At 52.3% G+C, this 25,927-nt stretch overlaps 1 protein-coding gene across 1 annotated transcript in view; it reads left to right on the top strand.

The window, feature by feature from the left end:
* Window positions 1-25,927, top strand: part of MYH7B (myosin heavy chain 7B) — a 35,111-nt gene that overhangs the window by 3,321 nt on the left and 5,863 nt on the right. Inside the window, exons 4-32 of the mRNA XM_071446517.1 lie at window positions 2-158; window positions 249-276; window positions 1,489-1,585; window positions 2,437-2,460; window positions 3,893-3,985; window positions 4,656-4,719; window positions 4,821-4,919; window positions 5,883-5,986; window positions 6,859-6,997; window positions 8,686-8,804; window positions 9,868-10,017; window positions 10,618-10,788; window positions 11,441-11,620; window positions 11,706-11,838; window positions 12,231-12,307; window positions 13,816-13,903; window positions 14,337-14,454; window positions 15,986-16,109; window positions 16,455-16,591; window positions 16,999-17,254; window positions 17,743-17,985; window positions 18,356-18,532; window positions 18,880-19,025; window positions 19,580-19,670; window positions 20,710-21,099; window positions 23,126-23,252; window positions 23,926-24,044; window positions 24,240-24,436; window positions 25,494-25,843. Of these exons, the coding sequence (XP_071302618.1) occupies window positions 2-158; window positions 249-276; window positions 1,489-1,585; window positions 2,437-2,460; window positions 3,893-3,985; window positions 4,656-4,719; window positions 4,821-4,919; window positions 5,883-5,986; window positions 6,859-6,997; window positions 8,686-8,804; window positions 9,868-10,017; window positions 10,618-10,788; window positions 11,441-11,620; window positions 11,706-11,838; window positions 12,231-12,307; window positions 13,816-13,903; window positions 14,337-14,454; window positions 15,986-16,109; window positions 16,455-16,591; window positions 16,999-17,254; window positions 17,743-17,985; window positions 18,356-18,532; window positions 18,880-19,025; window positions 19,580-19,670; window positions 20,710-21,099; window positions 23,126-23,252; window positions 23,926-24,044; window positions 24,240-24,436; window positions 25,494-25,843 (4,198 nt within the window). The remainder of the gene's footprint in view (window position 1; window positions 159-248; window positions 277-1,488; window positions 1,586-2,436; window positions 2,461-3,892; window positions 3,986-4,655; window positions 4,720-4,820; window positions 4,920-5,882; window positions 5,987-6,858; window positions 6,998-8,685; window positions 8,805-9,867; window positions 10,018-10,617; window positions 10,789-11,440; window positions 11,621-11,705; window positions 11,839-12,230; window positions 12,308-13,815; window positions 13,904-14,336; window positions 14,455-15,985; window positions 16,110-16,454; window positions 16,592-16,998; window positions 17,255-17,742; window positions 17,986-18,355; window positions 18,533-18,879; window positions 19,026-19,579; window positions 19,671-20,709; window positions 21,100-23,125; window positions 23,253-23,925; window positions 24,045-24,239; window positions 24,437-25,493; window positions 25,844-25,927) is intronic.

Genomic DNA, 25,927 nt, shown 5'->3' with positions numbered 1-25,927 from the left:
GACCTACTCGGGGCTCTTCTGTGTCACCATCAACCCCTACAAGTGGCTGCCGGTGTACACGGCGCCCGTGGTGGCAGCCTACAAGGGCAAGCGGCGCTCGGAGGCACCTCCGCACATCTACTCCATCGCCGACAACGCCTACAACGACATGCTCCGCAGTAAGCCCTGCCCTGGGGGACCCCATCCCGGCCAGCCCGGGCTCCTGGCACTCGGCAGCGCTGCCCTAACACCGGCTCCTTCTCTTGCAGACCGTGAAAACCAGTCCATGCTCATCACGTAAGTGTCCCTGCATCTCCTCGCCCTGCCCCGAGACCCTCCGTGCTGTGCTCTGTGCCCCGTGCCCGGAGCAGCCCCCCCGGCAGTGTCCCCTCCCCATGCCGGCAGCTGTCACCCTTGCCCCGCCACCGTGCCAGGTGACAAAGCCCCGCGCGGGCCGGGCTCCCCCGCACCCCGACAGCTGCGGGAGCGCCCCGAGCCCCGGCACCCTCCGGGGGAAAGCAGAGATGGAGGCCAAGGCCGCAGCGAGATGGTGGCCGGAGGGAGAAGGGTGATGTGGGAGGGTGGAGGCCAGGTTGATTTCAAGTGACATCTAGATAAGGGCTATATAAAGGACTCTAAAGGACCCTCCGCCGCTGCCAGGAGCCAGGGACATTTTTAGCCTCGGCCATGGCCTAATTAGGAAAGGCAGGGGCTGCGGAGAGATGCTTGGCGAGTGTCCGGTGGCGGCCCCGCTCCCCGCGGCTCTTTGTGCTCCGGGATTACAATGGCACAGCAGCACTAACTATAGGGATGAGCTCAGCCCCCGGCAGCGGGCACCCTGCACCCCGGCACCGTGCCCCTGCTGCCATCCCCACCGTGCCCCAGCGAGGCCGGCCGTGCTCAGAGCCCCCGGGCTGATCCCGGACAGCTGCAGCCCCCGGGCCCGCAGCTGAGCCCTGCCGGGACACACGGACAGCCCGGAGCTGGTGTGGCTCCCAAGGGACACACGGACAGCCCGGAGCTGCTGTGGCCCCCAAGGGACACACGGACAGCCCGGAGCTGGTGTGGCCCCCAAGGGACACACGGACAGCCCGGAGCTGCTGTGGCTCCCAAGGGACACACGGACAGCCCGGAGCTGCTGTGGCCCCCAAGGGACACACGGACAGCCCGGAGCTGGTGTCGCTCCCAAGGGACACACGGACAGCCCGGAGCTGGTGTGGCCCCCAAGGGACACACGGACAGCCCGGAGCTGCTGTGGCTCCCAAGGGACACACGGACAGCCCGGAGCTGGTGTGGCTCCGAGGGCAAACCCCAAACACAAGCACCCCTGTGGGCTGGGGGGTGAGCGAGTGCTGCAGCCTCGCCATCCTCCGAGGCTTGGCTTGTCTGGGATGGTTGTGCCTGTTTTTTGCCTCATGCCCTTATCTGTGTATTTCTGTTACTCTAAGTGGAGAATTTGTGCCTGTTCTTTGCCTCATGCCCTTATCTGTGTATTTCTGTCACTCTAAGCGGAGAATCTGGTGCTGGTAAGACTGTAAACACCAAGCGGGTCATTCAGTACTTTGCCATTGTCGCAGCCTTGGGCGACACACCGGGCAAGAAATTAGTAAGATCTTCTTTTCAAACAAGTTCTTGTTGTTTTCTTCCTTTTTTTTTTTTTTTTTTAAATTTTTTTTTCCCTGCCTTCCCCTTTCTTCTTAATTTTTCTTCCCCAACTTTTTGCATTTTGGTCTGACCCACCCAGGGCTTGGCTTTTCTCTGACTTTTGAACAAGCAAGGCTTGAAATTATTTTGCTCAAGGGGAAATGGATTTTTTTTTTAATGTGGCTGCTCAATCCATGCAGCCTGGAAGAGGTGCTTCAGTTGTTCTCTTTCTCTTCTCTTCCTCTTTCAACACCCCAGTGATCCTCTTAAGGAACACTAAAGGGATGAAGTAAACCTTCCATTTCTCACCTTGCCTCTTTTAAGCCTTGCTTTTCAGCATTTTCTCCTTTTTTTCCCCTCCTTTTGTTGATTTTGACCCTTTTCTACCTCATGCTTTTCTTGCTCTTGTTTTGAATCTTGCTTTTCTTTGGTGCTGGTTATTTTTGAGCTGCCCTTGCAATTGCTTATTTCTTCTGGATACTTTGAGGCTCCAGCCTGCTTTCCCCTCGAGGAAGCAAACTGGCTGCTTTAGGTATCAGACAAGCAATACTTCAGCATTATTTTCTTTCCTCTTCTTCAAGTTTGGATTTAACAGTTCTTGCTTTTTGATGCATTTCTTTATTTTCTTGAGCTAATCTATTTAACAACTTTTTGGCCTCTCCTATAAAGTTTAATCCTCCGAGGTTTTTTTTTTTCTCTTGGATTTTTTTTTTTGGCACTAAATGGTCATGCCCTGCTTTTCTGACCATGCTTCTTGTGGTTCTTTCCTGGCTTTTCTGGATTTCTAAAGATAATTTTCTCTCCTTTCTCTAGGCAGCTCTTGCCACTAAAACTGGGGTAAGTGTTGTGGTCTCTTTAATGCTGAGGCCAGAGTTCTGCTGCACCACAGAGCTGTGATGGGGTGATGTGTGGGGCCTCCTCCTTAGGTCTGGGAGCAGCACCTGGGCAGTGTTTAGTTCTCCTCTTGGCTTTGTATCTGCCTCCTTCCCACAGCTGGAAGCTTTGCTGTTTCATCTCTTTCTGCCTTTCTGACTCCAGCCTCTCCTTCAAGGGAAACATTCATTTCTATCCAGAGCTGATGTCCTTGCCTAGGGGACATTTCTGAGGTGTTTGCTCCAAGGAAACCCAGCAAAGGTTCAGCCCCTGGGGCTCCCAACACCCCAAGGGCTCAGTCACACATCCTTGGTTTCTCTGAGCCTTCAGCTGGTGCACACCCTTGCCTGGGGATGTTCATCATCACATGAGTGCCCACTGGGACAAACAGGGTGAGGCAGCTCAGGGGCTGAACCTGTGGGTCTTGGGGCTGCCCAGACCAGGCTGAATTTAGAGATAAGAGCTCAAGGGATACTCAGGTGTGTTGGTAACTGTGATGCACAGCTGCTCCCTGTCTCCTTTGCCCTTCACACAGCTGGAGCTGCAGAGGTGGGGAGCAGTTGTGGTTCCAGCATTGGAAAGAGGGTGGCTCTGAGTGGGCAGAGCCCAGAGCTGGTGTTCCCCACCTGAGGAAAGCCCTGTGGATTGGAATGTGTCAGAGTATGGGCCAAGCTCTCATGAAAAGTCCTGCAGGTGTCTGTGCCACCAAACTCTGTAGCAGGTGTCAAACCCCACCCTCCTTCATGTGGTGTAGCAGTCTCTTGCTCCTCTCCTCAAATCCTTCTCCTGCTTTACCTGCATTAGGCAGAGGGTGTCTCTTTACCTTTGAGCAGAGAAACACATGCAGGAAAACAAGGTTAGGAGAGGATTCATCTTGGGGCTTGCTCAGGAGAGCCCCAGTATTCCCAGCAGATCATTCCAGCTGGCACTTGTGGTGTATTCCCATCACACTGGGACCCTGCAATGCTGTCGGTGTAGGGACCTTGTTTCACAAAGTGCTGTTTATGTGAGCTCTCCTAGACTTTGGTTTGGTGGAAGAGGAAATGCCTGATGCCAGAGAGCCTGAAATGATTCAGCCTGTTGTGACAACACGAGCTTGCTCTTGGTTTACATAGTGTAGCTCCTAAGAAAGGGGGCAAGGACTGCTGTGTGCAGAGGGGACAGCAGCCTGGGGCTGGTGCCAGCTCTGTGGCCCTCTCCTCACCAGTTTGGGTGAGGAGAAGGTCACAGAGGGCACTGCTGCAAACCCCAGCTGTGCTGATAAATGGAGATGCCTCGGGGGCAGCAGGTCCCTGGCACAGCTGAGGAGAGCAGCCAGCAGCCCCTGGCACTGCTCCTGCTCTTGGTGACAGGTCCCCTCTGGCTGTGTGACACACCCTTTGCTTTTGTTCCCCAGGGCACCCTCGAGGATCAAATCATCGAGGCTAACCCAGCCATGGAGGCTTTTGGCAACGCCAAAACCATAAGAAACGACAACTCCTCGCGTTTTGTGAGTGGGGCAGGGAGCTGTGGCTGCTGGCTGGGCTGCATGCACAGTGGGTGGCACTGTGGCCTTGTGCCCTGGGAGCCACAGGCATGTGGCAGGGAGCTGGGGCTGCTTCCCAGTGGCACTGGACCCCCAGAGCCACGTTCTTCTGGTTTTTCAGTGCAGCAAATGGTGGCCAGCACGAATGGCCCTGGTGTCACAGCCTGTGACATCCCAAGGCTCAGAGGGACACTGAGCACAGCCTGGGGTGCTCTGGGACAGACAAGTGTGTCCCTTCCAGGAAGCAGCACCGTTTTGGCTGAGCCCAGCCTGGCTCTGCTGTGCCTGGAGGGCAGGGAGGCACTGCTGGGGGAGACCCTGAGCCCAGCACGGAGCAGGGGCTGCAGGCAGGCTCTGGGTCACAGAATGGTTCAGTGGTAAGAATAGACCTGAGGACAGGGGTTTATCTGCTGTCAGTGAAATTTCTGCCTGCCTGGTATTTAAACCCTTGGGCAATGCTCTTTGAGCTTCTTCACATTACAAAGCAGAGAACTTCACCCCTTTAGAGAGTTCAGTAAATTGCCTGGCATCAGCAGAAGCTCAAGAAGTGGGAAATGAATTCGGTTTCTAGGGGCTGTTCAGAGCTGTAGCTCTGTAGGCAAGCCCAGCACTTACCTCCTGTGGGTGTTTTCAGGGCAAGTTCATCCGGATCCACTTTGGTCCCTCAGGGAAATTGGCCTCTGCAGACATTGACATCTGTGAGTAGCTGCCCTGGGGAGGGAATTCATCCCACCAATTTGTGCTCAGCTCTGGGAAGGGACAAGCCCTGCTCTGATCCCTCTGCCCTACTTCATTCTAGATCTTCTGGAAAAATCCAGAGTGATTTTCCAGCAACCCAAAGAGCGGAGCTACCACATCTTCTACCAGATCCTGTCTGGGAAGAAACCAGAGCTGCAAGGTAAGGCAGCCAAAGGTGCAGCACAGCCCTTAGAGCAGGATGGCCTGAAAACAGCCTCAGAGAGCCCTGTTGTCAGCCTTGGGGTCCACAGGAATGAGCAGACCCAGCTCACCATGCAGGTTCTGCCCTTGGATGCTTTGCTAGCAGTGCAGGATCATGGGAGTGGTGGAATTTAGAGTGGAAGGGATTTCAAGGGGCCATCTAGCCCAGCCTCCATTGTCCTCACAGGCTGAGAAGCCAGACTAAAGCCCTTTCTGCCACTGTGTAGGAGCAGAGGTCACCCAGGGTCTATCTGCAAGGTGGGATTGTGCTTTGCAAAGCTGCCTTGCACAGAGTCCTCGTGGGGCCGTGGGTACAGCACTGACCTCAGCTGTGCAGGCTGCACATTTACTCATTTTGGGATGGAGGGAAGTGTTGTGCAGCCTCCTCAGCCAGTGAGATGACCTGTTCCAGGTGAGCTGGGACACAGCTGCCCAGCTCTCTCTGGGCACTGGTGTAGATGTGATCCTCAGGACAGCTCCACCTGCTCTGAGTTTGTGCTGGGGCAGCTCTGAGCAGCCTCCTGGTGCCACATCCCACTCAGGAAGCCTTTCCCCACGCAGAAGGATGGCTGGCACAGCCCCTGGGGTGGTCAGCTCTTGGCTGAGGGCTCCTGAGCTTGGTGCTGAACAGCACCTTATTAGGCAGGTCTGAGGGAGCAGTAATCTTATCTGGAGTCACAAGGGCATGGTGGCCACTTCTAAATCAGTCTGCAGCCAGGCCATATCCCAAGATAGCAAGCAGGAGGCAAGCACAGAAGAGGTGGACCCACGTGTGGACCTGCCTGTGCTGGAAGAGGCTGTTCCTCCCCCAGCTGGTGAGGCTGGGGAAGCCTTCCTGCTCCATCTGTGTGCAGGGCTGTCCCTCTGTCCAGGCACGTCCCTGCCAGGCTGGCCTCACCCTCTGCATGTCCTCCCCCTGCAGATATGCTGCTGCTGTCCCTCAACCCCTACGACTACCACTTCTGCTCCCAGGGGGTGACAACGGTGGACAACCTGGATGACGGCGAGGAGCTCATGGCCACTGATGTATGTGCACAGCCCTGGGCCTGGGGAGGGCACAGCCTTCCTCTGGGCAGCTCTGGGGCTGTGCTCTGCCTTCCCTCTTGAAATCAGTTGGGATTTCCCTCTGTGTGTCCCTGTTTAAATCAGCTGGGGTTTCCCTATGGATCATTGGTGGCTGTTGGGAGCCTCCAGGAAGGGGCAGAGTGACTCTGATCTGCACCAACAGCCTCATCCAGGCAGGGAAGGGAGAGTCATTCCCTGCATCAGGAAGGGCCTGAGGCACATGGGCACTTCTAATAGTGCCCATAAAAAAGAAGATCCCAGAATCATTACATTTGGAAAAGACCCCCAAGACCATAGAGTCCAACCTGATTTATCCCCACCCTGACACCCAGCCCAGAGCACTGAGTGCCATGTCCAGCCCTTCCTTGGACACCTCCAGGGATGGGGACTCCAGCCCTGCCCTGGACAGCCCCTGCCAATGCCTGACAACTCTTTCTGTGAGGAAATTCCTCCTGATGTCCAACCTGAACCAGCTTGAGGCCGTTTCCTCCCAATCCTGTCCGGGTTCCCTGGGAGCAGAGCCTGACCCCCCTGGCTGCCCCCTCCTGTCAGGGAGCTGTAGAGATCAGTCAGGTCTCCTCCTGAGCCCTCAGCTTGGAGCACCTCCTCCTTGTGGATGCTGAGCCAGTCGTTTGCCTTTCAAATGGGTCTTGTGGGAGCTGGAGCCACATTCAAAGCCCATGGACAGGACTCCTTGGATAGGTGCCCAGCAGAGAGGGCACCCTGCCAGCCCCAGGACAGGGAGGGTACCTTAGGAGACAATGGGAGGAGGAACCAACCCTCACCTCAGCGTGGTGAATTTGTTCTGTCTCTACTGCTTTGTGTCTCCTCAGCACGCCATGGACATCCTGGGCTTCAGCAGCGATGAGAAATACGGCTCCTATAAAATAGTGGGGGCCATCATGCACTTTGGGAACATGAAATTCAAGCAAAAGCAGCGGGAAGAGCAGGCAGAGGCTGATGGCACTGAAAGTGAGTGGGGCTCTGGGCTCCAGTGCAGGAGCAATGGGGGTAGGACGGTCAGGACAGACAGACACGAGAGATCTCTGCAGCCAGGGCTGGAGCTTGGGGTTATTGCAAAGGGCCTGGGGGCAGGGCCCTGCTGGGAGCTGCCAAACACGGCCCAGAGCAGAAAAGAGAAGCAAAGAGAGTGGGAAAGAGAAAGAAGGCAAGAGAGTGGTGAAGAGGATGAGAGAGTGAGGAAGAGTAAAAGAGAGTGAGGTTCCCATTACAATACAATGAATCTTCTGTGTTGAATATTCTGATTCTCACTAACCAATCTAGTACAAGACACAAATCCTACAGCATTTCCATACAGCCTGTAAGAATCATTACATTACCATCCTGTGTTACATTTTAAACCCTAAAAACTCCTCTTTGGGCCCCTTCTGCCCAGCCAGTGGGGTCTGCTCTGAGCCTTGGGCCTGTCTGCAAGCAGAGGGTGTTGTTCCATCAAAAGGGGATCACCTTCAGCTGGCCATGCCATTGTTTTCCTGTTGTTCAGTAACTGAGGTATCTCAAAGCTTGCTTTCATTTCAATCTCACTTATAGTTTCCATATTCTCAAAATCTTTTGCCAGACAATCATATTGATAAGGCTTTCCTGTTTCATCTTCCCCAACACTCCAGAGCTGCCCAGACTGGGATAACTCCCCCTGCCTGGCCTGTGGAGGTCAGGGACCCTGATCCCCTGATCCCTCATTGATTTAGGCCCTGTGGGGGTGCTCCAAGGGCTCGGCCTTGAGCAGGAATTTTTGGGACAATCTCTCTGCAAGGTGGCCTCATCTGCATCAGACTTGTCTCAGCAGCATCCTAGGGTGTCACAGCCCTGCTGGGCTTCATCTTGTGCAGTCTCCTCCTGCTCTTCACCTCCTGCACTTCAATGGACAGCATTCCAGCCAGGCTGGGAGCAGGACCTGCTCAGCTCACAGCCTCCTGAAGAGCTGTTAGAGTAGGACACAATCACTGTCCAACACTTTCCCTGGTTGGTTGCTCAGCAAAATCCAATGCAATGCACAGATCTAAGAACAGACAGAGTGCAGAGCAAACCTGAAGGGAGAGGGTGACTTCCCAGCACGTGGGAGAGTGAGAAGGGGGAGCTCTGGCACGTACTCTGAAGGTTGCAGCAGGGATCCAGCAGAAATGATCACCTGGATCAGTCTTTGTCACGTTAACATTCATGAAGGAAAAGTTCTCTGTGCCTCAGGAGTGGCAACACAGCCTTTAGCTGCTACCTGGTTATTAATGAAGGTTTTGATATGGCACTGATTTCCCTGCAGAGGTGATTTGCTAGCTACAATCTGCTATCAGGAGTTTATGAAAGACAATCACCTCTCTTCTGGTCAATTCAAATCTGCTGTGTGGAAATTCAAACCTCCACTGGAAAATGCATAGAGAATCCCAGATCAATAAGGCTAAAACCTGATAAGCACCTGATAAGGTGCAGCAGGCCTCCAAATGGTAACTTCTCAGTCAGAAAGTTAAACTTTAAAGCATCATAGACTATCCAAGATGGAAAATCACATTAGACACTGGAGGAGGTGGAAAAAACAGTGTGGTTAGCACTGATTATCACAAGAGCAGATCATTTTTTACTTTGGTTCCTTTCCCCCTTCCGAGACCCTCCTTGCAGGCTCCTCATGCCTTTGTGCTGCCTTCCAGGTGCTGACAAAGCTGCCTATCTCATGGGAATCAGCTCAGCTGAACTCATCAAGGGGCTGCTCCATCCTCGTGTCAAAGTGGGCAATGAGTACGTGACCAAAGGGCAGAACGTGGAGCAGGTGAGTGACAGCACAGCAGGACACTGGGCTGCCACTGGTGCTTCAGTTCACTGTCTTGGGTGTAGGGGGAGATCCAGAGCAGCAGGAGAAGGTGAATCCACAGTTCTTGGCTTTTAAGAGCAGGGGAAATGGGTGGCAGAGCTGGCTGATAGCTTTGCACATTAACCAAGGCTGGAGATTGAATCTGGTGTCTTTGTAATGAGGTTGGATCCCAGCCAGAGCAGGTCCAGGTTCTGTGGATCTGCTTCAGAGACAGTCACACTCTTGAGAAGAGTTCAGCCCTGAAAATTAGAAAACTCTGGATATCTAAACACTCATCTGAGTTGATCTTGTAGAAGACTCAAATGCACCAAACACGTGTCTTGTCAGATTCCAGCCACACCCCAGCTGGGAACCCAGACCTGGCCTGAATAGTGCAAGCCAGTCCTTGAGCAAAGTTCAGGAGGACCTTAGCAGCTGGTGTCCTATCCAAAGTGGGCTGTAGGCACAAGGCTTCTGAAAATGTCATTTTAACTGAATTTCTATCCTAAGACCTTGGAGGCAAGATAGGCCTGGTAGGCAGGAACACACTTGTGTGGAATGCAAAACAATTTTGGAGCTTGTGCTGTAACCATAAACTCCTTGGATGTGTCTGTCCATCCTTTGTGTGCCAGGAGGAGCTCTCTGTCAGCCTGTGGCTCCTGCAGGAGCAGGGAGAAGCTCACTTGTGGTGGTTTGCACAGGGGTCCCAGGATGAGGGAAGAGACAAGGATCTGACTCCATGTTTCAGAAGGCTGATTCATTATTTTATGATATATATTATAGTAAAACTATACTAAAAGAATAGAAGAAGGGATTTCATCAGAAGGCTAGTAAGGAATAGAAAATAATGCAATGATAATAAAATCTTGTGACTGACCAGAGAGTCTGAGACAGCTGGACTGTGATTGGCCATTAATTAGAAACAACCACATGAGACCAATCCCAGATGCACCTGTTGCATTCCACAGCAGCAGATAACCATTGTTTACATTTAAGGAAAGGATTTTTCATAACCATGAGTGCTCTGGGCTTTGCCTTGCAGGTGCTGTACGCTGTGGGGGCCCTGGCTAAAGCCACCTACGACCGCATGTTCAAGTGGCTGGTGGCCCGCATCAACAAGACCCTGGACACCAAGCTGGCCAGGCAGTTCTTCATTGGGGTGCTGGACATTGCAGGCTTTGAGATCTTTGATGTGAGTTCTGCAGGCCCCTGCAGTGGGTTCAGGGAGTTCAGTCCCCTGGGGTTTGAGAGCTCCTCTAAGAAGGTGCTGGCCTTGATGAGAAGAGGGGATTGTCTGGATTGATGTATCTGGAGCGAGCAGGAATGATTTAACACTGCTGTGGGCACATCTCTAGTGATTGCTGGCTCCCTGCTGTGGCAGCCACACAGCTGAGCCTGGCAGGATTCACCCTTCAGAGCCAGGCAAAGCACAAGAGTGAATCCCTGCCTGTCCCTATAGGACACGAAATAACACCAAGTGCACACACAGCTCTCCCAAGGTGAAAAGAGCACTTTTAATTTCTGACTCCAACATTTATAGATTTCCAAAAGTGACAGTGGATTGGAGGGTGACAGTGCCACCTCCCCAATGACACTGGACAAACCAACAGTCCATCAAATTTCTCCTCCTCCAGAAAAGAATGCAAAACAATGAGTTATTTACAGAAAGTGTGTGAGAAAGTTCGTTAGAAGAATGTAAACATCAGAAGGCTTAGAAAATCTTAAAAAATCAGGGTGACACCTTCCCTTCTGGAGCTTCTCCTTTTGACTCACATCTGCTTTGTTCTTGCAGTTCAACAGCTTTGAGCAGCTGTGCATTAACTTCACCAATGAGAAACTGCAACAGTTCTTCAACCACCACATGTTTGTCCTGGAGCAGGAGGAATACAAGAAGGAAGGCATTGAATGGGTCTTCATTGACTTTGGCCTGGACCTGCAGGCCTGCATTGACCTGATTGAGAAGGTAGAGTGTGAGGCAGGGCACAGAAATGGTACTGCTGGGGGACAGTTTGTTTGCAAAGGCTGCAACAGAGAGGTGCTCTGCTACCAAAATTTAATTATTCCCTTCCAGGTCAGGCGCAAGTACCCAACATTTTTTTCCCAATACTTACAGCTCAGAGCCTCCAGCCCCTTGAGATCTTTTCCACACAAATTTTGACTTTATGAAAACATGGAAATTCTGTTTCTACCCACTGGGGAGCCACAAAACCTGGTGCAGCCTTTTCCTCCAGAGAGCAATTATCTCTTCCCCTTTCTTCCTACCCACTTACAGCCCATCAGTGCCTCTTGAGCATTCACTGATTCTGAGCAGCTTGTAGAAAATATTTCCACCATTGCATGAAGGAAACTCTTTTTTATTTTTTTTGAAAAGGAGCAATCCTGGAGAGGATCCCTCCTTCTCAACAATCTGTTGGACTAGGGCAAACTGCCATGTCTTGCAGGCCTGGCCAGTCCCACATGGAGGTCAGGTGCAGCCTGGACTATGCCAATGACAGCCTGGCCCCATGGCCAGTGTCTTGCCCCTGGGCTAGGATGGGATCTCCCCAGCATCCCTGTTTTGGGATGGGACGTGGCAACACCGAGCTCAGTCCTCTTGATCCCCCCTCTCCCTGCAGCCCATGGGAATCCTGTCCATCCTGGAAGAGGAGTGCATGTTCCCCAAAGCCTCTGACATGACCTTCAAGTCCAAGCTCTACGACAACCACATCGGGAAGTCGCCCAACTTCCAGAAGCCGCGGCCGGACAAGAAGCGCAAGTACGAGGCGCACTTTGAGGTGGTGCACTACGCTGGTGTGGTACGTCCCTGGCAGCCCCTCCCAGCCCCCACAGCTCCCCCTGGGCAGGGACAGGGCTGGCCTGACCTTTCCTGTCCTGGGACAGGTGCCATACAACATCGTGGGGTGGCTGGACAAGAACAAGGACCCCCTGAACGAGACAGTGGTGTCCGTCTTCCAGAAATCCCAGAACAAGCTCCTGGCCTCCCTCTATGAGAACTATGTGGGCTCTGCTTCAGGTGAGGAACCCCCTCACCCTGTTTTTTACCTCAGTCTCGTCTCGTCTCTTCTCTTCTCTCCTCTCCTCTCCTCTCCTCTCCTCTCCTCTCCTCTCCTCTCCTCTCCTCTCCTCTCCTCTCCTCTCCTCTCCTCTCCTCTCCTCTCCTCTCCTCTCCTCTCCTCTCCTCTCCTCTCCTCTCCTCTCCTCTCCTCTCCAGAGCTGGGTGCTGTGGGAGGTGGCTGCTGGGTGGTTTTGGTGGTCAGTGCCTTTGTTTTGCAGGAGGGCACAATCACCTCTGCTTTAGAGACAGCAAGGGCTGTGGGAATTTTAGGGGTGTTTGGGGGTGCCCCTGAGTCCTTCAAGGCAGGCAGATTTTTGCTGATGTAAGTAATCAATATTTCAACCCAACAGAGGAACCTCACAAGCCAGGGACCAAGGAGAAACGTAAGAAGGCAGCTTCCTTCCAAACAGTGTCACAGCTGCACAAGGTGAGAGCCAGTCCCTCATCCAGGGCCATGAGGGGAACCTGCTGAGGGTCCCACCAGCAGTCACACTTCCCTGCCAAGACTTGGTTTCTTGCATTTCCTGGGCCCTGAGGGACCATGAGATCTCCTGAGGGACACCACCAGACCAAAGCCCCCAACTCCCTGTCACCCCTGGCCAAGGGGGCTGTGCCTGGCAGAGTCTCAGCCCTGTCCCCATGCTCCCAGGGCAGGACAGGAGGCTCCAGGCTGGCAGAGCTCCCTTCCCCTGGAGCTGGGCTCGTGCTGCTCCTGCCCTCGTGATGCTTGTGGCAGCTCCTCCACCTCTGAGAGAGAGGCAGTTAAGACTTGTAGTGATGTTTAGATAATTAATTCCATGAACATCACTTTAAGTCTGTGCTACTTCTCTCCTCATTCCTGTCAGCTGGAAGGACAGAAGACAATGGAGGAGGATCTTGCAGGTCTCTGAGCAGGCAGCTCCCTGTGCTGGGGGGTGACCTGGCCCATTTGACAGCTCAGGATGTCACACAGCTCCATCCCATACTCACCACTGGGGTTACTGGTCCAACCCAGAGCTCAGCAACTGGAAAGCAGCACAGAGGGTTGTGTCCTGCCATGACAGCCTTGTGTCACAGCCCTGAGGCTGCCAGAGCTCCAGGAGTTTGGAGAGCACTCCCAGGCATAGAGAGGGTTGTTGGGGTGTCTGTGCAGGGCCTGGAGCTGGACTGGATGATCTTTGTGGGTTCCTTCCAACTCTGGATATTCTGTGATTCGTTGCCAAGGTGCTTGCAGAAGGCAGCTCCTGTTGAGGGAAAAGTGTGACTTTCTTCCTTTTGGATAAGTCACAGGCCTTGGGGAAAGGTGTCTGTGGTGAGGAGGTGCCCCATGGTGATGTGGAGCTCTTCCCTGAGCATGTCCTGGACAGGCTGAGCCTGTACAAGCAGGGGAAGGCAGCTGGAAAGATCAAGGGTAGAGCTGCCTTGGAGAGAAAAGGAGGGGCAGTCTGGCACAGCAGTTCCTCTGCCACAGCCAGAGGGGGTGAAGCAGTGTGGAAGTGCAGGGAAATCCTGCATATCCTGACATTCTCTGTCTGCAGCCAGGGTGGACACCAGCACTGGAACTGCAGGGTGCTGAGCACAGAGCTCTGTTCCAGGAATATGCTCAGTCCTGTGTCCCTGGCTCTCCCCTGCAGCAAAACTTTACCTACAAATGCTTGGGAAGCATCTGGCACTGCAAAATTCTGTAGCACAGCAAAACCTGCCCGTGCCATCTGGCCTGTGTGCCAGCCCAGCCCCCTCTGCCATGGGGACAGTGTCCCACCCTGGCAGGGGGCTCTGACCCTGCCCCAGGTGGGGATGTCCCCTGCCAGGATAGCAGGAGGAAATGCCCTTTCTCCTGCCATAAGGGGCTCTCAGGGTCTGCTCCCTCCCTGCCTGTGGGGGAAAGGAGCTGGAGAGACAGAGAAGCATTGCAGGGAAGCAGAGCTGTCCCCTCACCCTGTGTGTGCCCTGCAGGAGAACCTCAACAAGCTGATGACCAACCTGCGCTCCACCCAGCCCCACTTCGTGCGCTGCATCATCCCCAACGAGACAAAGACCCCAGGTATGGGACAGCTCAGGGGGCTGGGGATGTCTGGGAACTGGCAGGGATCCTTGCACCCACCCTCTCCCCAGCCCTCTTCATACTGCACTGAGCCCTGACCCCAGTGCTGAAACTCCTGTGAGCCAGATCAATCTCCTCTGCTGGGGAGAATGAGCTTTGCCAGGCTCCCATTTTGGGTGTGCAGCCTGGCACTTGGCACTTGGCATGAATGCACACCCAAAATGGGATGCACAGCAGGCAGGGATGAGTCTTCCAGGCTGAGTTCAACCATGCAAGGCCCAGGCTGCAGCACTGGTACTCAGCACACTCCTGAGGACAGGCCAACAGCCATGTTCAAACCACAGATGTTCCCAGGGTTCACACCCAGGCTGCAGCTGCATTTCCTCTGTCTTCTTGGGCTGAGCACGTGCTCTGTGTGTGTCCTGCCCCTCAGGAGCCATGGATTCCTTCCTGGTGCTGCACCAGCTGCGCTGCAATGGAGTCCTGGAAGGGATCCGCATCTGCCGCAAGGGCTTCCCCAACAGGATCCTCTACGCAGAGTTCAAGCAGCGGTAACGCCCTCCTCTTCCTCACCCAGCACGTGTTTCCAGGGCAGACAGACTTGTCCTGGCTCTGAGCTGCTCCCCAGCTTGTCCAGAGCTGCTGTGAACCCCCAGTGCCTGTCCAGTTTGGGATAGCTCTGCTGCTGGCTCTGGGGTGCCAGGCATGGAGAGTTTGGGATGGGATCTGGGTGTTTGAGGTGCTGCTGCAGGGGGAAGGTGGCAAGGCTCATGTCACTCTTGTGCTGAGCAAAACACAGGAACAGGCAGGAGGCAGTGTTGTAGAAAGAGTGTCTTGGTTTGGAAAGACAGGAGTCTGCTAAGGAAGGCAGGAGCCTCCCCTGAAATGGAGAATGTAAACCCTCCCCACCCCTCTGAATTGCTATAAATTTTAAATTAAGGGGCTCTCAGGCAAAAATATGGGAGCAGGAAATAACAGTTCTTTAATAGGGAAGAAAAAAAATAAAAAGATAAAATAAACAGTGCAGTAAACTAAAACAGTACTGCCAGAGTCAGAACCCAGCCTGACACCCTGTGGGTCAGGCTGTTGGCAGCAGAACCATTGGAATTGTGGCTCAGCCCTCCTGCAGTGTCAGGGCTGGTTCTGCTGGAGCAGGGATCCTGTAGAGAAGGATGGATTCTTCCTCTGAGGATCCAGGGGAAGAAGAGGCAGCTGCTGTTCCTCTGGGGAATCCAGGGGGGGAAGCTGTGCTGGTGTCTCAAAACCTCTGGATTATACCTGGGTAGGAATGCTTGGCTCCTCCCTCTGGGCTCCCATCTGCCAATGGGATGCTGTAGCTCTTATCAGCCATGCAGGGACATTCCATAGCTGTTATCAGCAGGTGTCCCCCTGAGGGAGGAGTGATTGTGGTCACTCACAGAGAGAGATAAGGCAAACTGCCCACTTGACAAAAGATAATCTGCCATACAGATGGTGATAGAACACATCTTGCCTTGCAATCTGGAGCAAAGAGCAAAGAAGGTTTTATTCAAGAAAATCTGGTGGTTTTTATAGAGTGAGACAATAGATTTTATTTGATTGGCTAACTAATAAAAACATCTTCCTCACACACTGTTTTTGAGAAGAACAGACAGATGAAGTAGAAAAACACCACCTGCAGATTATTTATACTTAAAAAGTTATCACATCTTTACAACTTCCTAAAAATTCTCACAAGCTGCTGTGAGAAACACTTGCTGTTTCTCTCTCTCTGTCCCATGGCATCCACAGGCTCAGGCTTCTCTGATCCTGGCTCAGATTTCTCTCTGCCCTTGGGATGGATCCCTCAGGGTTCTCACCTTAGGGTCCCATCCATGCTGCCTAATGAGGACGGTGGTGTCCTGGCACAGTCTCCCTGATGTTCAGGGACTAAAATCTGCCAGGGTTCCCTGGTGCCTGCAATCCTGTGCCCTGGAGCAGCTGGTTCATACACCCAGCTGTGGTGCAGCCCCATGGCCCCAGTGGGCACTGGCATGCCTGGGGCTCTGGGGTGATGCTGGTGCTGCAGTCCTCTTGCATGGCCTCCCTCTGCTTTCCCCACAGCTACCGTATCCTCAACCCAGCAGCCATTCCAGAAGACAAGTTTGTGGACAGCAGGAAGGCCACAGAGAAGCTGCTGAGCTCCCTGGAACTGGACCATGCCCAGTACAAGTTTGGTCACACCAAGGTGAGAGAGGGCAGCTGACCCTTGGCAGGGAGAAGTTTCCCCTGCTGTTACTCTCTGTGCCTGGCCACAGCCCTGCTGCAGCCCTGCACTCTGCAGGGTCTGTGTGGCCCTTGAAGGGACTCAGGAGGGCAGAGGAAGGTGCAGGCTGGGAAGAGAAAGAGCAGCTCTGAGCAGGTCACTGCTGCCTGACCTCGTCCCACCCAAACATCATCTTGTCCCTGCTGGGGAGATGATGTGCTCAGGGCAGGTCTGGTTCCTGTGCCATGTGTGGGGGCAGCTCCATGTTTCCCTGGCAGGCTGTGTTACCCTGTCCTTCTGCTGGTGACTCCACTCTCTTGCCCACAGGTGTTTTTCAAGGCTGGTTTGCTGGGCTTGCTGGAGGAGATGCGAGATGAACGTTTGGCCAAGGTCCTGACAATGCTCCAGGCCAGGATCCGGGGCCACCTCATGCGTGTGGAGTATCAGAAGATCATCAGCAGGAGGTAGAGCTGTGGGGGCAAAAGGCAGAACTTTGTGTCTCCTTGTCTCTTCTGCACGTGTCTGTGGGTTTGACCTGTGGGGTTTGCCCGTGTCTGGCAGTGATTGATCCTGGGGGATGGAGACAGACCTGGAAGAGGTCTGGCATGGCCCTGGTAGGGAGGATCTAGGTGTGGGGAGCCTCTGGTTTGCACTGGAAGATTCAGAGGGAGGCAGAGTGAGGAGAGCTGAGATCCAAGCCACCCCACCCAGCCCAGCAGGGCCAGTACAGTGTGCAGACAGTGTCCCATTCATTCACCATTCTGCCATTTGTCCAGCTGGTGGAGAATGGAGCTGAATCCAGGCCTGCAGAAGCCAGGATGGGACATGGGGAATGTCCACCCCTGATGATGCTGTGCTTGTATTCCCCCAGGGACGCCCTCTACACCATCCAGTGGAACATCCGTGCCTTCAACGCTGTCAAGAACTGGTCCTGGATGAAGCTGTTCTTCAAGATCAAGCCTTTACTCAAGTCTGCTCAGACTGAGAAGGAAATGTCCAACCTGAAGGAGGAATTCCAGAAGCTGAAGGAGGCTCTGGAGAAGTCTGAGGCTAAGAGGAAGGAGCTGGAAGAGAAGCAAGTCTCCATGATCCAGGAGAAGCACGACCTGGCTCTGCAGCTGCAGGCAGTGAGTGCCTCACCCTCTCTCTGGGGTGTTAAGACAGTGCAGGATCCATGGGTAAAAGTAGGAGCAGAATATCCTAGAACCCTCCTTCAGCCTCTTGCAGTTCTGAAGCTCTCTCATTGTCACAATCTGTCTGAAACACAACCTAAGACTGCAGAACTGAAGTACCATCACATGCTGGGGCTGCCACAGGGATTTGTGATCCCCTGGCTCTAGGAAGGGTGCTCTCCTCACAGGGTGGTGGGAGGGGATGGCAATGTTTGCTTGCCAAATTTTGTGCTGTTTTTTTTCTTTTTTGTCCTTCCTCTGGAAACACTGAGCTGCTCTTTGGCCCTGGTTAGTGTGAGTGGTTGAACCTTGATGACAGGCACTGACTGGAGCTGTACCTCAGGCTTGCTCTGCCCCTTCCACAAGGAGAAGGGCAGGACAGCAGGGCTGAGAGCAGAGTGCTGGGGCAGAGGGTGAGCACTGCTCTCCTGTGCCTCTCCCAGGAGCAGGACAACCTGGCAGATGCAGAGGAGCGCTGTGACCTGCTCATCAAGTCCAAGATCCAGCTGGAGGCCAAGGTGAAGGAGCTGCTGGAGCGTGTGGAGGATGAGGAGGAGATAAGCTCAGAGCTCACCGCCAAGAAGCGCAAGCTGGAGGATGAGTGTGCAGAGCTGAAGAAGGACATTGATGACCTGGAGATCACACTGGCCAAGGTGGAGAAGGAGAAACATGCCACAGAGAACAAGGTAACCAAGCTCCCTGCAGCCTCAGTGCCTGTGGGGACACCAGAGGAACATCTGGGATAAGGCTGCTGGTGTGGGGAAACTGGGGCAGGGCAGAGGGAAAAGGGGAGTGTGAGAGGGAAAAACCCCTCTGTGTCCTGCCTCATTGCCCAGAGAGCTGTAGGCAGATGGTTCTGTGCTGTGGCAAGTGATCTGAGGCATGGAAAACCCACCTGGTGGGGCCAGCCTGACTGAGGGAAGAGGGGCTGGCTGCTGGTGGGGAGCAGAGCTGGTGTTGCCCATGGATGGACTCCTGCCTTGCCAGGGTCACGCTGCTGGAGCAGCTTTGCACCTCCCTCTGAGATGCTCTCTACTTTTGTCCTCACTGATGCAGGTTAAAAACCTGATTGAGGAGATGGCTGGTCTGGATGAGATCATTGCCAAGCTGACAAAGGAGAAGAAAGCCCTGCAGGAGGCCCATCAGCAGGCCCTGGATGACCTACAGGCTGAAGAGGACAAGGTCAACACACTCACCAAAGCCAAGGTCAAACTGGAGCAGCAAGTGGATGATGTGAGTCACAGGCCAGGGAGAATAAAGCAAGAGAGGTTTGGGTCACATCTCCAGGAGAGCCCAAAGGCTGTCCCTGAGTGGCATCTGGAGTGTGGGATTGTTACCAGATCCCCCTTTAATATGGCCAGTTGATGAATAATCCCATTGGCAAACTACCCCCAAAACAAGAGGTGGTGTAGAGCACCTCATGGAGAGCAGTCCTGGGCTGAGGGAGTGGGACTGGAGACCAGCTGGGAAACACCTCTGGCCTCCAGGGCATTGGTGAAGTTCCCACAGCAGTGGACATGGGTGAGGGGGGGCTACAGAAGGTCCTTTCCCTCCTTACCCCACCTCCCTTGGTTCTCCAGCTGGAAAGTTCTCTTGAGCAAGAAAAGAAGGTCCGCATGGACCTGGAGAGAGCCAAGAGGAAGCTTGAAGGAGACCTGAAGCTGTCACAAGAGTCTGTCATGGATCTGGAGAATGACAAACAGCAGCTGGATGAGAAGCTCAAGAAGTGAGTGTGTGACAGGTGCCTGGGCTCTGGGCACCTCTAAAGCCAGCAGATTTAGTGTGGTCTCTGCAGGGGCAGCTGGGCTGTGGCTGTGTCATCCTCCTCTGGGCACTGCTGTGTGACCAGCCCAGGCACAGTGAGGGCTTGGATTTCCTGGGCACTTTGCAGAGAGGCTGAGGAACTTGTGACAGGCTCACAGACCAGGGCTCACAGACCTTCCTTTGTCCATGGGGCTGGACAGGAGGGACCTGCCTGGCAGGATCCAGCACACTGCTGGGCCTCAGCTGCAAGCACAGCCTTCAGTCGTGTCCCATTCTCACTGGGGAACTGGAGAACACCTTGGGACCTCAGAGGGAAACCCTCAGAACCAGCTCTCTGCCAATTTGGCTACTTGAGCCCTTCCTGTGAGCCTTCCATGAGCTGCTGCTTATCCCTGCAGTCCCTTTCCATTGTAGGCTTGTTCATCCTCTACCCTGGGTGTAGAGTGCAGGGAAATTTAGGACCCAGAAGGACCTGTCAGGACAGTGTTTGTCTGATCAGAGGCTCTGTCTGTACAGGAAAGACTTTGAGATGAGTCAGCTGAACTCAAGGATTGAAGATGGGCAAGTGATGGAGGCCCAGCTGCAGAAGAAGATCAAGGAGGTCCAGGTATGGTGGGAAGAACTGTTCTTACATCCTGGGAGTCCATAATTTCCATCAGATGTGATGTGCAGGGGAATCTGCATGAGCCAGTCCCTCTCTGAGCACAGGGGCATCCCCTTGGAAAAAGCTGGCATGAGTAGCAGGAGCCAAGCCCTCTGCCAAAATGTGGTGGGTTGAAAATTAAAGAATGAGCTATTGAGGTGAACACTATCACCAGCCTGAGGAACAGCTTCCAGGATATGTAGTTCTTTGTCCAAAATAAAACCTTTAATCCAATAACCAAACTCTGAAAATCCAAATCTAGGTCACTGGGCTTCTTCCTATCAGAGACAGGTCCCCAGAAACATGAAAGTTCCCATAAAAAGAAGCTAATGCCAGCTGGATCCTGATAGCAGGGACAGAGGAGAGCAGGAGCTCCAAACGTGCTACCAAGGAGCACCTGCCTTCCAAAACAGCCCAAGACTGGTGGCTTTTTGCCTCCCATCATCATCAGAGATGCTGCTCCACTGCAGAGAGCAGAGATGCTGTTTAGGAATGGGGAGTGACAAAACTGTCCTTTGTCTCCTAAAAAGGGAAAAAAGCCCAGAAGTTTCTCTCCTCAATTAGGTAAAAAGACACCTCATAGGACCTGGGGAACTTCACCTTAAACTTAAGGATGGCCAATTGGGCAGGAGCCAAAAAGTCCTGCCTGGGCAATTTACTAGAAAAAGAAGAGAACAAAGAAACCAATGGCTTTTGTGGGGTGTTTCACCAGGAGCAAGAACCTCTTGCACCTGGCTTGGTTTTTCTCTGTAAAGAGTTTTGTTATTTTGCCTTTTATTAAAACTTTTCTGTTTCCAACACTGCCACAGAAACCATCCTGCTGATTTTATGCCTTCTAAGGTAGCTGAGCTATCTTGGGTGTGATATAAATCTCCAAGATATAAATCTCCAGCATTGATCTATGGTCTCTTCGAGCTAGACAAGACCTAGCTGGAAGAGACCATAGATCAATGCTGGAGCTTCACCCAGATCTTGGAGCACCTGCCCTTTTCTGTGTGTGCAGGCACGCGTGGAGGAGCTGGAGGAGGAGCTGGAGGCCGAGCGAGCCGCCAGGGCCAAGGTGGAGAAGCAGCGGGCGGAGGCGTCGCGGGAGCTGGAGGAGCTGAGCGAGCGGCTGGAGGAGGCGGGCGGCAGCACGGCCACGCAGCTGGAGCTCAACAAGAAGAGGGAGGCCGAGTTCCTGAAGCTGAGGAGGGACCTGGAGGAGGCCACGCTGCAGCACGAGGCCACGGCGGCCGCGCTGAGGAAGAAGCACGCGGACAGCGTGGCCGAGCTGAGCGAGCGCATCGACGGCCTGCAGCGCGTCAAGCAGAAACTGGAGAAGGAGAAGAGCGAGATGAAGATGGAGATTGATGATCTGTCCTCCAATGTTGAGTACATCACCAAGGGCAAGGTGGGTCCTTGTGAAAAACGCCCATCACTTGGTTTTAAAATTTTAAAAGTTTCATAGTGATAAAATGGTTATAAAAATGTCAGAAGCCAGGGAATTCCTCTGCCTGCCCTAGAAAACTCAAGACCCTGCCAAGAGGCTCAGAGACCTTGGCACAGAGCCCAAGACCTCTGTGCCTTTGATCTTGACCCATGGAAAAAACAATTACCAATCTTTATATGAGGAAGTCAAGAAAGTTTAAGTAGAATAATAGTTAGTTTGTCACGAGGTGAAAAACAGATTTTTGAGGTTTTTAGAATGGGGGCTCGGGGTCCCAAGATAGAAGAATTTAAGTGTGCCTTGTCCTTTTTCCTTCTTCTTCCTAGCCTTCATCTTCTAGGTGATGTTAGCATTTTTAGATAGGTTTAGAGTTGAAAGTCACTGTCTAACATAAGTGATAGGTATTAAGAAGTTATTGTAAATAGTGTACACGTAGTTTTTAGTATAAAAAGATAACACTGCCCCAAGGATGGGCAGTGTGCATCAACCTGATCTGCTAGACAGACCTTGGTGGGTTGGAGAAAGAATTTTATAGATAAGAAACAATAAACAGCCTTGAGAACAAGAACAGAAGATTTCTGACTCCTTCTTTGACAGCCCGGCTGAGAAAAGAGACTTTCTAACGCATCTCAAGGTCACTCTGACCAGCAGAGATTCCGAGATAAAAATAGCAATATAATTAGAGTAATAAAAATTTTGGACAATTTGGATTAGGACAATATGAGACAACAGAAACAAAGAGTTACAGGCAGTCCGAGTACCTTTTTCTGGGCAACATAAGCATGAAAAAGGACCCACATTAACAGAGGATTAACCCTTAAAAACAACAGCCTGTTGCATATTCGTACACCTCATCCATGATGCATAAATTCCATTCAAACACAGGATTCTGTCTGGGCAGTGTCAGCTTCTTCCTCTGAATCCTGACAGCGTCTTCATGGCTGAGTGAGGCAAGAAGTTCATTTCTCCTGATAATGGGGCAATAAATTCTCTTTCTCTGAAAGATTTAGGTGTCCTGTGGCTGCTGTCTCAGTGCAAGTCCTTTCTTTAGAAAAGAAGTATCCTACATAGCATAGTTTCTATTTTAACCTTATGTTATAACCTAAAACTATATTTAACACACTACTTAAGAAAATTAAAACAGCATAACTTTCTAACACATATAATATTCATTTTAATATTTGCATAAAGCCAATCATAAAATACACATTTTTCACAGTCCTGGTTCTCCAGGGGGCTGGTTGGTCTCTCCTGTGGACACCAGTGCAGCTGGGTGCTGTAGTGGTGTTCACAGGGGTCCCAGGACGAGGGAAGAGATGAGAATGTTGACTCCATGTTTCAGAAGGCTGATTTATTATTTTATGATATATATTATATTAAAAGAAAATGATGTATTAAACTATACTAAAAGAATAGAAGAAAGGATTTAATCAGAAGGCTTGAAAGGAATAGAAAGGAATGATAACAAAAGCTCATAACTCTCAGAGAGTCCAAGCCAGCTGACTGTGATTGGCCATTAATTAGAAACAATCAACATGGGCCAATCAAAGATGCACCTGTTGAATCCACAGCAGCAGATAATAATTTTTACATTTTGTTTCTGAGGCCTCTCAGCTTCTCAGGAGAAAAAATCCTAGCAAAAGGATTTTTCATAAAATATGTCTGTGACAGGGTGCAGTGTGACCAGCACAGCCATGTCCATGGGGTGGTGTCACTGTGCCATGACCAAGCCCTGTTTGACCTGTAGCTTGTCCCTATGTCACTACAGGATGCTTTAGTTGTCCTAGTCAAGTCTGGAGGCTCTGGGCAGGCATTTCCTGGGCAGCTTGGCTGCAGTGAGCCACTGTTAGCTTGGCAGCGAGCTCTGGCAGGCTCCTGCTCTCTGCCTTGCCTGCCCATAGGATGTGCCTGGCAGGGCAGGGTATCCCAGGCTGGCAGATGTTGCTCTGTGCAGAGCTGAGCTCAGCCAGGCTGTGCTTGGTGCCCGCAGGCCAACGCAGAGAAGCTGTGCCGCACCTACGAGGACCAGCTGAACGAGGCCAAGGCCAGAGTGGATGAGCTGCAGCGGCAGCTGACGGACGTGAACGCGCAGCGGGGCCGGCTGCAGACCGAGAACGGTGAGCACAAAGCAGGGGCACCCAGCTGCCTCAGAGTGCTCTGAGCCTGGCTGTGAGCGGGGTTCAGCCAGGCAGGCTGTCCTCTGTGACCGTGCTCACAGGGGTCGAGGATGAGGGAAACATGGAGGATCTGACTCCATGTTTTAGAAGGCTGATTTATTATTTTATGATATATATTATATTAAAACTATACTAGAAGAATAGAAAAAAGGATTTCATCAGAAGGCTAGCTAGGAATAGAAAAAGAAGGAATGATAACAAAAGCTTGTGTCTCAGACAGAGAGTCCAAGCCAGCAGACTGTGATTGGCCATTAATTAGAAACAACCACATGAGACCAATCCCAGATGCACCTGTTGCATTCCACAGCAGCAGATAACCATTGGTTACATTTTGTTCCTGAGGCATCTCAGCTTCTCAGGAGGAAAAATCTTAAGGAAAGGATTTTTCATAAAACGTGTCTGTGACAGTCCTCCTCCTCCCGTGGTGGGAAGAGCTAGGTGTGCCTCAGGAGGGATTCCTCGCTGGCATCCTTTGTCTTTAACTGGGTGCACCTCTGCCCAGCTTGCCCTGGTGGGGGGACAGCTGGAGGCCACAGGCTCTGGGGGAGTGTGGGCTAGTGCAGATTGCAGCCCTAGAGTCCTGAAGTAGCAGTTTTGGCTGTGTTTAACCCAGGGGAGCTTACCCGGCTGCTGGAGGAGAAGGAGTCCTTCATCAACCAGCTGAGCCGTGGCAAGGTCTCGTTCACACAGAGCATTGAGGAACTCAAGAGGCAGCTGGAGGAAGAGACCAAGGTGAGGTTTCAGGGCATGGCCAGTCTCTGAGGGACACTGTGGCAGTGCCCCTTGGACTGGGGAGGTGGGACATACCCTGCACACAGGGCAGCTCTTCACCTGGGAGGAACAGCAATTCCCTGCTGCTGCTCCCAGTCCTGGTGCCATGGCCTGTGTCCTGGAGCCCAGAATCAGCAGCTGCTCTCTCTTCCTCAGGGCAAGAATGCCCTGGCCCATGCCCTGCAGGCCTCGCGGCACGACTGTGACCTGCTGCGGGAGCAGTACGAGGAGGAGGGGGAGGCCAAGAGCGAGCTCCAGAGGAACCTGTCCAAAGCCAATGCTGAGGTGGCCCAGTGGAGAACCAAGTACGAGACTGATGCCATCCAGAGGACTGAGGAGCTGGAGGAAGCCAAGTAAGTCCCATGGCACAAGTCAGGTCCTTGTAGGTGGTGACTTTCTGTTCAGCAGTGGGGATCTCACAGACCTGGGGTGACACAGCACGCTCCTATTGAAAAATTAGAATTAGGGCACCCCTGATGAAGGAAGAGAAAATGATGCATTTGACTCTATGTTTTTAGAAGGTCAATTTATTACTTTATTATACTATATTATTCTATATTACATTACATTACATCTAAACTGAATCTGCTAAGTACTCAAACTCTATTTTACTGCACAGCATCTCATGACTGTCAGCTGACAGTCCCAACACACACACACACACACACACACACACACACACACGTGTGGTGTTTGTGAGGTCCCTAGGATGAGGTGAGAGTTGAGAATGTGTCTCCATGTTCTCAGAAGGCTGTTTTATTATTTTATGATAGATATTATATTATATTATATTATATTATATTATATTATATTATATTATATTATATTATATTATATCGTATTATGCTATACTAAAACTATACTAAAGAAAGAGAAAGGATACATCAGAAGGCTTAACAAGAATGAATAATAAAAATTTGTCACTCCTCAGAGCCTCGACACAGTTGGACCACGATTGGTCATTAAATTAAAACAATTCACATGTTTGGATGAACAATTTCCAGACCACATTCCAGAGCAGCAAAACATGGAGAAGCTGAGGCTTCTCATCTTCCCAGGAGAAGAAATCCTGGTGAAGGGATTTTTCAGAAAATATCACAGTGACACACATGGATTTAATTGGTCGGTGAATTAAAAAACTTACACTAGAATCTAATTACTAATTCCCTCAGGTAAACAATCTTTCAAAAGGTTGTTCACAATTCTACTTGTGAACAACACAGGCACAGGAAATGAGATAAGAACTGTTTTTCTTTTCTCTGAGCTTCAGAGAACACGAATCTCAGAATATCTTTGGGGAGTTGTGCCTTGCATTTCTCTGTGAGGAGAAATGTGGCGACGCCTGCCTGGATGAGAGGCTGTGGGGTGGGATGGCGGCAGGCAGGAGCGCTCACCCCAGTGCCATGGCAGGAAGAAGTTGGCCACGCGGCTGCAGGAGGCAGAGGAGGCCATGGAGGCCGCCCACGCCAAGTGCTCCTCTCTGGAGAAGACCAAGCACCGCCTGCAGACCGAGATCGAGGACCTGTCGGTGGAGCTGGAGCGCGCCAACTCGGCCTGCGCCGCCCTGGACAAGAAGCAGAGGAACTTTGACAGGATCCTGGCAGAGTGGAGGCAGAAGCACGAGGAGAGCCAGGTGGAGCTGGAGGCATCGCAGAAGGAGGCGCGCAGCCTGAGCACGGAGCTCTTCAAGCTCAAGAACGCCTACGAGGAGTCCCTGGACAACCTGGAGACCCTTAAGAGGGAGAACAAGAACCTGCAGGGTAGGACTGGGCTCAGACACCCCCAGGCTCCTGCCGTGTCCTCAGACATGTGGGATTGGGTCCCTTGTTGGCCAGGAGAGGCCT

This window comes from Agelaius tricolor, unplaced genomic scaffold (genome assembly GCF_023055355.1).
Source record: "Agelaius tricolor isolate 1412-34295 unplaced genomic scaffold, bAgeTri1.0.p SCAF_23, whole genome shotgun sequence".
In the NCBI taxonomy this organism is placed as follows: Eukaryota; Metazoa; Chordata; class Aves; order Passeriformes; family Icteridae; genus Agelaius; species Agelaius tricolor.
This window is presented reverse-complemented; position numbering and strand designations above follow the sequence as displayed.